Raw genomic sequence first — 16,041 nt, 5'->3', positions numbered from 1 at the left:
TTCTTTCACCATCTATACACATTGAGGCCCTTCTTTTAGGTTAAAATGATCTATCTTAAATTTATTGATTAGGCCTATAACAGCAAATTGCATCAATTTATTTTGCAAAAACAAGGTTACCAGCTTCAGAGGTGGGTGGGGCACATCTCCTGTCCGCACAAGGGCACACATTGGCGCTAACACCAGGCGCGTAACAGGGTCTTGGGACAGAGTGGGTATATTTTTTTTAAATTTTTTTTTTCAACCATCTTTAAAGAGGTAACCCTTCTAGTTTAGCCCAGTAGGTTAACTGACATTCAGGGGCCCTCTTTAATAAAATGAAAGAACATACAAACAACATCATCACAACATAATAATAATAATAATAATAATAATAATAATAATAATAATAATAATAATAATAATTAATAACAATAATAATAATAATAATATTAATAATAATAATAATAATATTAATAATAATAATAATAATAATAATAATACTAATAATAATAATACTAATAATAATAATAATAATAATAATAATAATAAATAATAATAATAATAAATAATAATAATAATAATAAATAAATAATAAATAAAAAAGTCAAAAGAAAAAAAGTATTTTTCTAAATGCCATCAAAATAATTATGAGAGTAGAATATGATAAAAATTTAAACTACAGTATGTGCAATAATAATGATAATAATAATAATAATAATAATAATAATAATATTAGTAATATAAATTGTAATAATAATAACGATTACAGCAACAATAATAATAATAATAATAATTCTCACCAAATCTGCCGAAACACTTTTACGCCTTTATTTCATCAAAATTAGATTATTGTAATTCTTTTATCTTTTTACCTGATGTCACAATTATGCGTTTACAAAGAGTCCAAAATTCTACTGCCCGTATTGTTTCCCTTACACCTCGCCATCATCATATAAATCCCATCTTTAAAAATTTACACTGGGTCAATATAAGACAACGTGCTATTTTCAAGTTACTTTTGTTGACTTTCAAGTCACTTTGCTTTCATCAATCTCTTTATTTACTCACATTTTAATATATATCCCTTACTCACCACACAATATATGCCTCTTTGCCATCTTCGTTCCTCATCTAAAATTCTCTTGACAATTCCGTCTCGTAAAGGCAAATCAAAAGCTTATGTTCAACGCCGTGCTTTTTCTTTTCAAGTCCCCTTTACATGGAATTTCTTGCCGCTTTTTGTTCGCGATTAGTCTAATTTGCTTTCTTTTAAGAACAATTTTAAAACTTACATTTTTATACTGAAACGTTGACTTGCGTTACTTCCTCACTTAGCGCCTTTGATACATTTTTAATTGGCACTATATAAATATTTATTATTATTATTATTATTATTATTATTATTATTATTATTATTATTATTATTATTATATTGTTATTATTATTAGGCCCTATTATTAATTATTATAAGAAGAAGAATGCTAACAATAACACTAATAGTAACGGTAGTGATAATAAATACCGGTAATAACATTCTAAATGCCATCAAAATAATTATTTCTGAGAGTAGAATATGGACATGAAAGAAAGTGGTGAATGTATCGAATAACAGTCAGGTAAAATTGAAATATTTTTGGAGGAGGTACGTTACCCATGTTTATGATTGAGATATGGCATATCATTCGATTGACCTAATTTGACCCCTATTTAGTCTACTGTTGCTATCTTATTCTCCTTGAAAATTATAACATTCATAAGATATAGGTCTACCTTTGCAATAATGTACATTTGCTGGGTGTCCCTGTCTTTCGCTTCTCTATCTGTAAACTAATTAATGGTCATGTTAGATTCAATTATCTAATTTTTAGTCTTTTTCCATTATGATACGTACATTAGTTATGGCCATGTGGTTATACATGTTTGCATCTTCTGAATTTTTAAATTTTTGATTGATCTCTAAATTTCCTTTCAGAAAATGGTTAATTTATCCACAATTATTTTCAATAGTTTTAAAAATAGTAAAAACCATGTCATATATTAAAAATACCGAAAAAACCCCTAAAATATTAGGCCTACTTAACCTAAAAACAGACAATTTCAAAATTATACATTAGTACATTAGTTATGGCCATGTGGTTATACATGTTTGCACTTAATATCTTCTGAATTTTTTAATTTTTTATTTATCTCTAAATTCCCTTTCAGAAAATGGTTAATTTATCCACAATTATTTTCTATAGTTTTAAAAATAGTAAAAACCATGTCATATATTAAGAATACCGAAAAAACCCTAAAATATTAGGCCTACTTAACCTAAAAACAGACAATTTCAAAATTTGATGTTGTAACCTTTGTAAGTTGATCCTTTAATTTTCCAATTTTGTATAAAATACCTTTACAGCCTTTTTTTGCAGTAGCTGAAGAGTAAAATGATTTCATTTAAAATCAATATTATTGAGAAATTAAATACTGATTTGAATTCCCATCGTTCTTATATAATAGCAACCCCTGCGCCAAAAGCACAATTTAAAGGTTCTGTTCCGATATCTGTAGCGGCTGTGATGTTATTGCTTGCCTTGGTAGGCCTGCTGCTTTATATCAGAGTCAAGAAACACAGACAGAAAACAAGGTAATGCAGAAATATTGGCAGCAAGTTCTTATTATTATTATTATTATTATTATTATTGTTAATAAGTAGGCCTATCATTTTATAATTATTATATATAATTATTATTAATATAGCACGTACATTGTTATAATTTGTTATATATATATATAATAAATTGTTATACAACCTGTAGGTTTATGTTACCGTTATAATTATTGGGCCTATGTGGTTATTAAGATTTTATTTCAGTCAGTGTGAAAACATACTATATTCTATAAACTATTCATTGAATACGATTTTACTTTACTTTCCTCCAATATTTTGATTGGTGGAGAAAGTAGAGAGCCCATGTTGTTCTCTATTATTATTATTATTATTATTATTATTATTATTATTATTATTATTATTATTATTATTATTATTATTATTATTATTATTATTATTATTATTATTGTTGTTGTTGTTGTTGTTGTTGATGTTGTTGTTGTTGATGTTGTTGTTGCTGCTGCTGCTGTTGTTGTTGTTGTTATTGTTATTGTTATTACTACTACTATTACTGTTACTACTATTATTACTATTATGTGGCTATTAAAATTCAGTCAGTGTGAAAACACGAAAAACTATTGAATAGCATTATACTTCCTCCAATATTTTAATTGGTGGAGAAAGTAGAGAGCCTATGTTGTTCCTTATTTTGACTCATATGATTGTTTTTCTATTAAAACCTTAATAAAATATCGTTAATAAAATATTGTTTTAAAGACACAGCATACCTCTTCAAGCTAAAGGTGTGCCTAGCGACACACGCGTTGAAGGCGAAAGACAGTATACTAACGTCGGTAAGAAGTATAACCTCTTGTTAGTGCGGATACTTTGGCACAAATACAAATACAATATTATTATTTTGCACTACCCGTACGGTCCTTAAGTTATAAATTTATAAACATTCTAAACTGTTTATCAAAATTTCGGCTATAATGTAGCTTGAGATTTACTCTTCGCAACTGTGCTTCAAAAATGCCTGTCTTAACTGATTAAATAATTAACTTTAGTCTAAAATATAGTAGTTCCCTCCTAAAATTTTAAAATGTGTACATGTTTAGCTCTGCCTGTCCACACTATCAAATTTTCTTTGCCAAAAACGAAGTCGTATGCTCAAATATAGTCATAATGTTCCTATATAATAATGTGATCTCATCGTGACCATATGTAGGTATGTCACATGAGTTTATAGTCTGTACATGGCATTATATTAAAACCTTATCTTTTCTAAACTATAAACGATCTTTTAGTTTCCGTCATCGATGTTTTCGATTTTCAGGATGTTGCTCTGCTTTGATTTGAGGTTTATTATTATTGTATAAATCATAATTACTGATAATAGGCCTATCATTATCATCAATATATTTGCGGTCTTTTTGTTATAATTTATTTCACACCTATGTTTATTGTCAAATAATTTACACAATGAGTTCATGATTATTGTATGCTTTGTTAAGCATCATTTTGTTATCATTTACATCCGGTAATTTTTTGTTTAGATATTGGTGAGCGTCCAGATTATATATTTGATCCGAGGGATTCATTCTAGGCTGAAAATGACTACTCACTTCATATCCCGAGGACATCCATAAAAAATACGACATTGTACTCTAATAAAAGACTAGGTAACACAAGCGCCCAAAACGCTGAAAATGACCAGTGGTTTATCTGGAAGTCTTGAAATGGGGGAGCTGATAGGAAGCGCGAAGGTAAAGTAGGAGGGGCTCGATGGTCAGTCGAGGGGTGCTAATTAGCAAAATAAGGTGATTTTAGTTGACTTTAAATACAGTACTTGACTGTGATTTTTGGGAGAAGACTGTGAGGAGGCCGAGTATTTTTTGGAGGGGTGTGTGTGCCGGTGTGTCCAACCCCCCGCCCCACCGCACCCCTAGATATGCCACTGAAAACGACTACGCATACTCATACACTGAGAACTTTTGCAAGAAAAATACATTGCATTCCAGTGAAAGACAAGGTATTTACACAACTTTGAAAATTGTGTGATTACTGTAAAGCTTTGTAAAGCAATATTTAATTTTCATTTAAATTTCCTTGTTTAGATATTGGGGAGTTTTCTGTTGATGATTCGTGTGGAGAACCAATATTATACTCTAACACAAACCAGCGCCCACAACGCAGAAATGACAACTCAGCAAAGATCTTATAAGATCTTTGCTACTCAACAAAGATATTACGCAACTCAAATACAGTTCTAAATTGAACATCATTCACTACCCATTGCTCAACCTGGAATCATTTAACAATCGTTTCATATTTATTATTTCTATATTAACAAATAATAACTAGCTAAATAGCGTTCACATGGTATATTCATCCATGGTATATTCATCCTCTACCACCAAAGTACGGTACGCAATCACTTAAGCAGGGAAAAATACTGAAGATCGAAACCAAATTATTTGAATCTTCATTTTCACCTAAAAATTCTCCTATATTTCAAGATGTAATTTAATACACAGGAATTAATGTATATAACTAACCGTCATACTCAATAAAAATAATTAATTCTATATAAATTACCACCTATATTTAGTCTTAATAACCTGTATTGTTATATCCTCCTATTTAATCATAGAGCATTTCAATATTATTATTCATTTCTCTTATTATATAACTGCTGTGTAAAATATTGTATACAGGTGGAAAATATGTTTTTCCTTTTTTATTTTTTGTTATTTTGGTAGTTGTTTAGCTTCACGATGTGTTTATTTTTAATCATTATCTGCAACAAGCAGTGCACGCCAGACAAAACCCAGTGTAGTGCATGCTTGGCCAAGCTTTTGACAGATATATATTTTGTTCATGTTTAAGTAGGACTTTATACAAATTAACTGGTCAGTCAGTACTTGTATCTAAACCTCATGATCAACTATCACACTATATGTGTATGAAGGGAGAGCTATAGGTATAGCATCAAATGAAGTGGAACAAAGCAATAGGGTTGTTAAAGTCAAGGCCTATGCGATAATGCAAAGGTTACTCCAATTATGAGAGCTAAATGGAAATGAATGAATTAAAGTAAAAGCTATAGAACAGGAAACCCGCAGTAGAGAAACATGACCTTAAAAGAAATTATAATAAACTTTATTTATACATGTGTGGCCAGACTTAGCCAATGGCTGTTCTTCCTAGGGCCGTGTTAAAATACAATAAATTCTTAACATAAAAGTGGGCCTTTGGTATTACTGTATTGTAATAAAATAAAAACACTGGTAGTAAGACTTTATAGACTAACTTCAATCAGGCGAAAGATTGTGCATTAAATAATTATTAAAGTCTATAAGTGCTACCAGTGTTTTTATTTCATACCTCTACCAGACTAAAACGGCTCTATCTACGATTTATTATAATATCACACCGAGCTCTGTAACAGTTTATAATCGAGCACATTTTCTCATCTACAATCTTCCTTGTTTTTGTTGATTTTTGTGAATGAAAACAAAATCTCCTAAATTATCTCAAAGAGAAGCTATAGGCCTATAGGATATTTGAGTCATGCTCTGTCCAGATTATTAAATTTTCTTGGACAAAAAAAAAAAAAAAAAAAAAACAACCTGTTTTATACCCATATGATTTGCTTATATCAAAGATCACAGAAACACAAAGATAGAGTTCTCCACAGAAAAAAAAACTGTTCCACCGAAATGTATGGTGGGAATACAAACAATGGGGCGCCTCGTACGGCTGGATCTATCTATAAATGATTAAAAACAATAAAATGACAGACACAAAATGACCGGACTCTGATTAGTGATAAAGTTTTCCTCCATTAGTGAAAAAAGAAGGGCGCCGCGCGCGTCTGTTTATACTTAGCTAGCAACAGAAGGGCGCCCTGTACGTCTGGACCAAGTATAGCAAACTTGCATTATAAAAAGAGAAGGGCGCCGTGTACGTCTGAACCAATTTTCGCCTCATTTTTGCTATGCGAGTGCTCTAAGAAAAGAAATTGGGAAGAAGGAAGAGAGGAAGAGAAAGAGAGTGTTTATCTAGTCCCCTACCGTTACATTTTCTCAACAATTCACACAGGCGGATCGAGTGGGGGAGGGGGCAGGGGTCTTGACACCTCCCTTTGGCCAAAGAAAAGAAAAAAAAAATTCTAGACCAGGGGTGGGCATAAAAATCGGTCGGAGGGCCAAAGTGAATTTTTGATTTAACACCGAGGGCCGCACCTAAACTTTGATGTTTTCAGTGAGCTTCCAAAAACCTCCAAGCACTGATTTTACATCTTTTTAATCTCAGTTTTAATGTTACTTTTTACATATGATTGGTGTCGGACCGTAAAAAACAAGGTGTTTTCTAGCCAATTATGATTGGCGGGCCGCAAACATAGGGTTTTTTATTCACTGTCGCGGGCCGCAAAAATATCGCTGACGGGCCGCATGCGCACCTGTGTTCTAGACCTACCTTTTGAGGACTCGTGAGCTGATTATTTTTTTTTTTTTTTTTTTTTTTTTGTTACGAATTACGAATAAGAAAATTAGAAGTCGGGAAAGTTCATTTCCCGTCATCTAGGAATCAAAATTTTCTCGGGGAGGACCCCCGACCCCTTTTATTCTTGGGGTTATTCGATTCATTGAAATAAGAATAAGCATGCAACATAATATGTATACCGGTACACACATCCATAATAGGCCTATTTACTGTAATAAGAATGAGAAAAATTTACCTGACCGTTTTCAAGAGGGGAAAACTTTGAATATTGAAGAACTTAAAAGTAATTAATATATATATATATATATATATATATATATATATATATTATCTATTATATCATGATGTATATATATATACATATATATATATATGTATATATATATACATATACATCATGATATAATAGATCAAATCGAAACCGTCTTCATGTATAAGAAATAATAAGAAATGAATACCATATGTATCGACTTTAGAAACACTTTAGTAGAGAAAACCAATATTTTTAGACCTATTCTTAGGTATATTTAAATATATATACATTATATATTAAAGTTAATATACATTTTAAATATACATATATACATTTATATGTACATTATATAATATACATTTAAATATATATATAAGTCTATGTGTATATATAATATATATATATAATATCATATATATATAAATCATTATATAATATGTAAAATCTAAACCATGTTATATATAAGTATATAATAAGAAACGAATACTATATAACAATATGGATTTTCATAGGAGTGATGTTTTGCCCTACCTGACGTGTAATCGTACTGAATACTCAGTACGTCCCCAAATACTAGCGAAAAAATCGCAAGTAATTCGGGTGGGAATCGAACCCACGACCTCCAGGTATCTAGCCTGATGTCTTAACCACTAGACCACCGAGCTTGCGCTTGGTGACTAGTGATGAATTCGATCCCCTAGTAGCAGCGGGTACTGCAAGTGTTAGTTTGCGACAGGAAATTATCATTTTTTTTTCGCTAGTATTTGGGGACGTACTGAGTATTCAGTACGATTACACGTCAGGTAGGGCAAAACATCACTCCTATGATAATTTCCTGACGCAAACTCATATCCTAATAAATATGGACTTTAAAAAAACTTTATTGGAAAAGAATTTCAATTTATTTAAATATGACTAGCATATATACAATAATGTATATTTGATATGCCTATAAATCATTATGTTCATATTGTTATTATCAATAGTTTCTGTTATGCCTTTTTTATTATTATTATTATTATTTTAATATTATTGGTATTAATGTTGTATTATTGTTAATGAAAAAAGAATAACAATAGGCAAGATTTAAAACACTTTAATTTTGGCATAGTTTGGCATTCCATTCATATTCTTTTGGTAATTATTTCGTAAATATACAATAAATTGGGGCCGAGTTAACTTGGGCCCGAGTTGACTACTTGGGCCGAGTTGACTTGGGACCGAGTTGACATGGGGCCGAGTTGACATGGAGCCGAGTTGACTTGGGGTCGAGTTGACTTGGGGCCGAGTTGACACGAGCCGAGTTGACTTGGGGCAGAGTTGACTGGGGCCGGGTTGACTTGGGGCCGAGTTGACCTGCTTCCGGGGCAACATCGTTCTTGTCATTTCATTTTCATTTCATTTTATTCATTTTCATTGATTTATTTAGACAAGTGTCTTGGGGCCCCAAAAGCAACAAAATATTTTGCTTCTAAAAAGGCGACTTGCCTGTAATAAGAGGTAAGACTGTAGCCTATAATAAACGAGTTAGAATTATCTAAAAAACTTAAATAGTTTTAAGCCAGATTGTCGTAACCCAGTTTGCCGAATGCCAGATTGCCGAGTCTACTTTGCAGAAACCCAGTTTGCCGACTTAAAAACCATGGGTTCAATTTACGATAGCACACTACCATGTATTCGTATAATAAATAGCGGCGTATAGTCGTTTGGCGCAACTATCGGGTTTTCCAACTTCGAGGAGGAGGTCGTGGTTTCAATCCCCCGTTGTGCATTTCGGCGCTTGTGTCCCTGAGCAAGGCACTTTATCTTCACTGCTTCTCTCCACTCAGGAGTATAAGTGGGTTACTAAGAAGGTTCGAGTGCAAAATGCGCTGAAATATTTCATGCAGCAAACTCTGGAATTTCCCCCATAGACATCGTTCCAAAGACTGGGGTAATAATGCGGAAAAGCACTCTGAGGCTTAGTTGTATAGAGAGCTATATAAAAACTTACATTATTTTATTATTATTATTATTATTATTATTATTATTATTATTATTATTATTATTATTATTATTATTATTATTATTATTATTATTATTATTATTATTATTGTTATTATTATTATTATTATTACCCAGTCAGCAGCAGCTGACTGGGTTCTGTTTCTTAGCAGATTCTTCCTTCTTTCTTTCTTTACCCAGTCAGCAGCAGCTGACTGGGTTCTGTTTCTTAGCAGTTTCTTCTTTCTTTCTTTCTTTCTTTCTATATGTATTGGCATAATGTAGGGTCTTATGGTGTTCAGCGATTTACGGTCAAAGGTCATTAAATGGTTATTCTTTTGTTCTCTCTAGTAACATTTCAAAATGCTACTAATGGCAAACCATTGGACCAAATTCAATCAAATTTTGTCATTAGGAACCGGCGACACCTCCTACACCCCAGTCTGGGATCAGGGGTCACATAGGGGTCATCGGGGTTAAATTTTCAAAATAGACCAATTGAGCTCAAATTTACCAGGAATGATCCTTCTAAACCTTCTAAACATGAAAAAAATACTCATACTCACATATGTCAAAGTTCATAGGTCAAAGGTTCAAAATGTTACTAATGGCAAACGATTGAACCGAATTCAATCAAATTTGATCATTAAGAACCAGTGACACCTCCTACACCCCTGTCTGGCATCAGTGGTTACATAGGGGTCATCGGGGTCAAATTTTCAAAATAGCCCAATTGAGCTCGAATTGACCAGGAATCATATAATATATGTAGGAATAATATGCAGGAATAATATGTAGACCTAAAGGAAATAAATAATTAATAATAACCCACATTTAAACACACATACCAGAGACAGCAAGTGCCGACAGGGGTCAAACATATTGGACTTGGGTCTGAATCAAGAAGCCGACTAGAGCCTCGGCTTGGGCCCCTGTATTAAATCCCTGGTAGGGTTCACAGAGAGAGCTTTTTGGTGGGGTGGGGGTGGATACGATGCTTAATCCTTCATTTTATTTTATTTCAAATTTTATACCTTGTCTTCAATTTTGTTTTCTTACAGCATTGTTGTTTTCCAGTTTTGACACTCAATGCTCTCCCTCATCCACCCATCATTTTTCATTCTATATTATTTTTTTTAATTATTCACCAGTATTTAGCCCTAAGGATAAAAATATTATAAAAGATAAAAATATTATAAACTCTACAATACCATCTAGGCGTACTACATTAATTGCAATCAATTCCATAGTTTCACTGCAATGTTTTATAGGTGACACTTGGCATTTTGAGTATCATGATCATATACATGAATTCTACACCGTCATCTGCTCAACTACAAAATGTTATAGGAGAATGTGTGTCTGGTGTGTGTGTCTGTAAACTAGGATATTACGGGTCACAATGTGAACACAAGTGTGATGTTAGATCGACACGAGTACGTCCCAATAATGCCAAGTTTTGCGACACAGTATCTTCTGCGTGCCAATGCCATCCAGGATGGTATGGATGTCGCTGTAATATTACCTGCCCCGAACCTTTTTATGGTAATGGATGCGAAGCAATAAACACATGTGAACAAGAAAACATTGTTTCTTATGAAAAGACCAATGGGAACTGTAACTGTAAACCTGGCTGGAGAGGAAGTAAATGCAAGAATCCATGTCCTGATTGGAACTATGGAGATGATTGCAAACAGGAGTGTAATTGTATTCGAAACAAAACCAGGTTTTGCAAGATGTCGGGTGAATGTATCTGCAAGGATGGCTTTGAAGGAGCATGTAACATATCCAGACAAGACGGCACGCATTCTCTAGTTACTACTTACACTCCTGAGGGCAATGCTGAATGTGACCATGAAAGTGAATGTTTCAAACAATCGGGTAAATTTACTAAAAGTTATGAACTTGGCCTTACAATATTTATAGACTCATACTTTTACAAGGATTTTATTATCTTAGAGTTTCTTTTAAAATAATAATGCATTAATTGGCATCTTGGTCTTGATGATTCATTTTAGTGTCAATAAAATGACTGTCTTATCTTTCTAAAGTTCTGCACGAGGACGGTTTTTACCGATCCTTGTTAGTTCTCTGAGTAACTCCTGGTTCATGCCTTTAACACCAGATCTATTAGCGCTGGTGATCTCAGTATTCCTCATCCTAATTATCACACATCATTCTGAAACACACTCCCACTCACCATCACCACCATACCAGCACACAACTAATTTAAAATACACCTGATGTAAAACATTTTAAACAACTTGTATTCTCCATTTCCATAGTTTTTTCTAGGTATATAGGTGTATGCTTTATTTTTACATATAGGGCTTAATTATAAATTGTTACATAGGCTGTATTTTTTTATATAAATTATATATTTTTGTGTAAGTTTTTACAGTACTGAAATATAATTTTAAATTGTTAAAAAGGCTCTATTTTTATATAAATTATAATTTTTCGTATTTAGGGGCCCCTGAACATCAGACATGCTCTGTAAGGGTGGCATACTCAAAATATGGTATATAAATAAATAAATAAATATAAATAGACATATCATTTATATAAATAATAATTATAATGAAGGCTAATACTATATATAAGTTTATTATTATTTTCATTATAATATCTATCGTTCCTATCACCTGACTTTAAAGCCCAATGGAAAGGTTCCGTTCCGATATCGATAGTAGCCGCTGTGATGTTACTTTTCTTGGTAGGCCTGGTTATATATTTCAGAGTCAAGAAACAAAGACAGAAAGCAAGGTAATAATGCAATAACATGGTATATCAATACCAAGACGGATAGCATTACTTTTGCAATTGTAATCAGGACTTAAATAAATACCAACACTTTATAGAAAGTGTTGACAGTATACTCCCCACCCAACACACCTACGCACACAGACAGATATATAAATATAATATATAGCATACTGATATAATCAATCATACATAGAATAAATCATGGCCAACATTTTAGAAACTGATTGTTGATAACATTTGAGTCACACATAGGCGTAGATCCCGGGGGGGGGGGATGGGGGATATATCCCCCCAATATTTGACAAGGGGGATGGTCCATTGTATCATCCCCCCCCCCAATATTTTGGCTATGTATGGGATAAAATGGAGCTTTACACACTTCAAAAGACTGTCACAGAAATAATTTGCAATGTCTTATGCGCTTACAAAGATGAAAATTAGCATATTAAATGTATTAATGTTGATAACAAAATTATTTTATCTGGTACCAATCTAAGCTCTTCTTTCATTAGAGGTTAGATGTACTTGCAAAGCAAGCCACATTTTCACACTGAAGGGTGTGTACGACATCAGTAATTTTATGTCAATTCCAAGAATAATTAATCATCCCCCCAAATGAAAAATACTTTTCTACGCCACTGGAGTCACACACACACACACACACACACACATATATATATATATGTATATATTTCGTTGTTTCGTCATATATATATATATATATATAATATAATCTGCGTGGTTGGCTTAAACCAGATCATGTAGACAAGAGTGCTCAATGCAGTATATAGCAGAGCATATATATATATATATATTACATGGCTGTAATGAACCAAATCGTTTATGTCTACTTTGCACGTTCCAACGATTCTGGTGTATTTTTGGAACATTATGTATGACTCAAATGTTATCAACAATCAGTTTCTAAAATGTTGGGCATAATTTATTCTACCCACGACATTTTGATTGGTAGAAAAATAGTTCTAGTAGAGTTCACGTAATTCCCACTGTTTTAGTAACATCGTTAAAAATAGAATAATATTTTTTTTAAACACAGAATGCAAGCCGACAGAGTGTCTAGAAATACGGCTGTACTTGAAGGACAATATGTTAACGTCGGTAAGAAGAGGTCTAGATGGAGACATGAGCACGGTTAACTTTATATAAGTTTCGAGATCATACTAATCATTTCACCTTTTAAACTTTTTTTTTTAAATTTTAGGCCTACTTTCGGTTTCTGTAATCGATAGGCCTACTTTTGATATTCGTCTTTACTTCAGGATTGAAGACGCCAAAATAAGTATCTGCTTTTGCTTAGAATCTGTGTTCGTTTTAATACCATGTATCAAAAACATTAGGCCTACATGCTGTACTAAAAACCGAAAGGTCCACTGATTAATCTCAGAAAAGATAGATAATACATACGGTACTCCAAGTATCGAAATGCACGCCATCGTGTCGGGATTCAATACTTCGGCATTAATTATGTAATCATCAGGAATGGTGATGACATAATTAATATCGAAATAATGATAATGACATAATTAATATCGAAATATTGAATCCCAACACGATAGCGAGCATTTCGATACTTTGGAGTAGGCCTATGTATTATGATACTGTAGGCCTACTAGGCCCCTGTAAGTTTTGCTAATAATGATCACATTTTCATACACCACCATTACTTTATGATCTGTTTTTATTAAAATTAATTACACAATTTTGTAGATTATTGTAAAGTTTTGTAAAGCAATATTTAATTTTCATTTTACTTGTTCAGATACTAGTAAGCGTTCTGATATTATCTTCGATCCGAGGGATTCATTTATTGATCATTCGAATAGACAACAAAATATTCGCGCCCAAACAAGCACCCTCAACGGAAGTGACTACTCATATCCTTACTTCGAGGAAGATAACACAAGCGCCCACGATGAATACGACTACGCGTGCTCATACACCAAGGACTTCTGCATGAAGAATACGACATTGTATTCAACTGAAAGACAAGGTAAAAATACATGTTTCTTCTTATTTAATCTTCAATTCTATATTGTTTTATTTAAAAAATATTTTATTATTTACTTGTTAAAAGCCCAATGGTAATAAAAAAATATATGATGAAAAAATTATTGCTATTAAAATTAAAGTAGTGTAACAATACTATGATAAACTGAAGTACTGAGGAATTTGATTTTAATAAAATCTCTCCAATTTATAGGTGGTGGACGTGGTGTAAAACAACTAAGTGACTGTAACCAGTTTGGCGAGAAGAGTCATTATGCAATTCTCGACTGAACATCATTGCACAAAGACATAGAATTGTCAACATTTTCCAATCAAGAAAAATTCTTTCTTTATTTTTTTTTAGATCTATACTTCATAAAATAGACTTCATCTAATAAAGACATAAGCGTCCAAATTGAAGGATAAAATCAAATTATTTAGTGTGGGTATCAGTTTATAGAGCGTGCACATAATAATAGCCTCGTTCACGTCGAACTTTTATCTAGATATATATCCACTTAACTAGTTAAAAGTTCGACGTGAACCACTCAATTATAGCTAGATAAAGGAATTAAGTCACTTAAGTTAAGTGACTTAACTTTACTAGAATAACGGTAAATTAACTTGCTTAACGGTAAAGTCGGCTCGGATTACAAGGTCACGATTACGTAACATAGGCTTCTAAGCCAGCGTTGTTGTATTGTACCACCATTATCATCTTCTGGCTGGCAACAACGTACTTTAACAATGCTAACAACAGCATCGGAATAGTCTCATTAGTCTGATTTTCAGAAATTATTTGTAATACTATGGGTAAAAACCCAGCAAACGTCCGTTTTACGAATATTCGATATTACCAATGACCTTCGCATCATCGACCAAGTAATAACGTTAAAAAGTCCGATTGCGTACGTTTTTCAAAGTGATACGGTAATGTATAGTTTTCTTAATAATAAAATTAGATTTGTTGTATTTATTTATTGACAATTCAATCTTTTCCATTTCTGCTATAATAGTCGCTATGAATTCAATTTCAACGAACTACCACCAACGCCAGTCGTTAAAATGAGCGCACATGTTTACGATGACGAAATAAAAAAGTGTGTGGAAGTCAGCAACTTATTTGACACCGCGAAGCTAGATTTTCGCGAAGTGCATGTAAACAACACAATTGAGCGATCTAAAATCTACAAAACAGGACAGAAAGATCTATAAAGTATATATACGTTTTAATGAAAATTATAACAATATTTTGTTAAATGGAAGAATGCTAGCTAGCGATTAAAATAATTCGTTTTTTATCAAAGGTAAATGTAGCTAGGGCCTAGAGAATCTACTACTTAGATTGCGATAGAACACGCTGCTGCACTGTCGTTGGTTCGTACTAGTCGGCTAGGTTAGGCAGTGGAAACTCACACCTTCTCTACAAGTCAGTAGTTTACAATTTTTTTTGAACGAATACCACTTGGTACTAGAGGTTCGTAAAATACAGTAGATGTTTTATTAAACAAGCCTTTCCATCGTGTGACGTCGACGGCCTGAAACTGGCTAGCTGTTTATCTGGCTCTAACTTGGCATCGAACGCAATTAGGGATTATCGTATCATGTTTCAAGACGGGTATATCCAGATAAAGTTTGACGTGAACCAGGCTAATGCAATTACTTTTCAAATTGATCCGTTAATCTAAAATAAGTCTAAGTTTACATAATTACAGTTAGTTCAATACGAACAATATTTTAAAAGCAGTTAATCGATTGTGTTAATATAGCAAATGCTTAGGCATGGCTTCTATTTCATCATTACTGGACGTGTTAAGCCTTTTTTAATCATGGAGTTATTAGTTATGGAGTTATCACAATGGATTTATTAACAATTTTATAAACAAAAACATGAGTATTAATGAGTCTTAGTTTAGCTTGTATCATATTATTGCATTACCTATCCAAT

The 16,041-nt window shown here is 32.5% G+C and overlaps 2 protein-coding genes and 1 non-coding gene across 3 annotated transcripts; 2 read left to right on the top strand and 1 right to left on the bottom strand.

Annotated features, from left to right (window-relative positions):
• Window positions 1–7,929: 7,929 nt before the first annotated feature.
• Window positions 7,930–8,002, bottom strand: Trnas-aga. The gene has a single exon. It is a non-coding gene; the product is annotated as a tRNA-Ser (tRNA).
• A 2,613-nt stretch (window positions 8,003–10,615) lies between these two features.
• On the top strand, window positions 10,616–11,296 carry LOC117124163 (platelet endothelial aggregation receptor 1-like). The gene has a single exon (XM_033270311.1). It carries the CDS (start codon window positions 10,616–10,618, stop codon window positions 11,294–11,296), a length of 681 nt encoding a protein of 226 aa, XP_033126202.1.
• Window positions 11,297–11,983: 687 nt separating this feature from the next.
• LOC117124168 lies at window positions 11,984–14,876 on the top strand. Its single transcript, XM_033270317.1, has 4 exons — window positions 11,984–12,086; window positions 13,144–13,205; window positions 13,867–14,097; window positions 14,308–14,876. The coding sequence occupies exons 1-4, from the start codon at window positions 12,022–12,024 to the stop codon at window positions 14,382–14,384; spliced, it is 435 nt and encodes a 144-aa protein (XP_033126208.1). The 5' UTR covers window positions 11,984–12,021; the 3' UTR covers window positions 14,385–14,876.
• The last annotated feature ends 1,165 nt before the right edge of the window (window positions 14,877–16,041 follow it).

The sequence above is a fragment of the Anneissia japonica genome, unplaced genomic scaffold (assembly GCF_011630105.1).
Source record: "Anneissia japonica isolate Jap-2015-1 unplaced genomic scaffold, ASM1163010v1 scaffold502_len386481_cov162, whole genome shotgun sequence".
Taxonomy (NCBI): Eukaryota; Metazoa; Echinodermata; class Crinoidea; order Comatulida; family Comatulidae; genus Anneissia; species Anneissia japonica.
Note: the sequence above shows the minus strand (reverse complement) of the source record. Positions and strands in the feature narration are given on the sequence as shown.

Excerpts from the sequence above, each read along its gene's own strand:
- LOC117124163 (XM_033270311.1), top strand. The coding sequence starts at position 10,616 with ATGATCATATACATGAATTCTACACCGTCATCTGCTCAACTACAAAAT.
- LOC117124168 (XM_033270317.1), top strand. The coding sequence starts at position 12,022 with ATGTTACTTTTCTTGGTAGGCCTGGTTATATATTTCAGAGTCAAGAAA. Across the intron at positions 12,087-13,143 it reads AAACAAAGACAGAAAGCAAG|AATGCAAGCCGACAGAGTGT; the intron begins GTAATAATGCAA and ends TTTTAAACACAG. Across the intron at positions 13,206-13,866 it reads AGGACAATATGTTAACGTCG|ATACTAGTAAGCGTTCTGAT; the intron begins GTAAGAAGAGGT and ends TTACTTGTTCAG.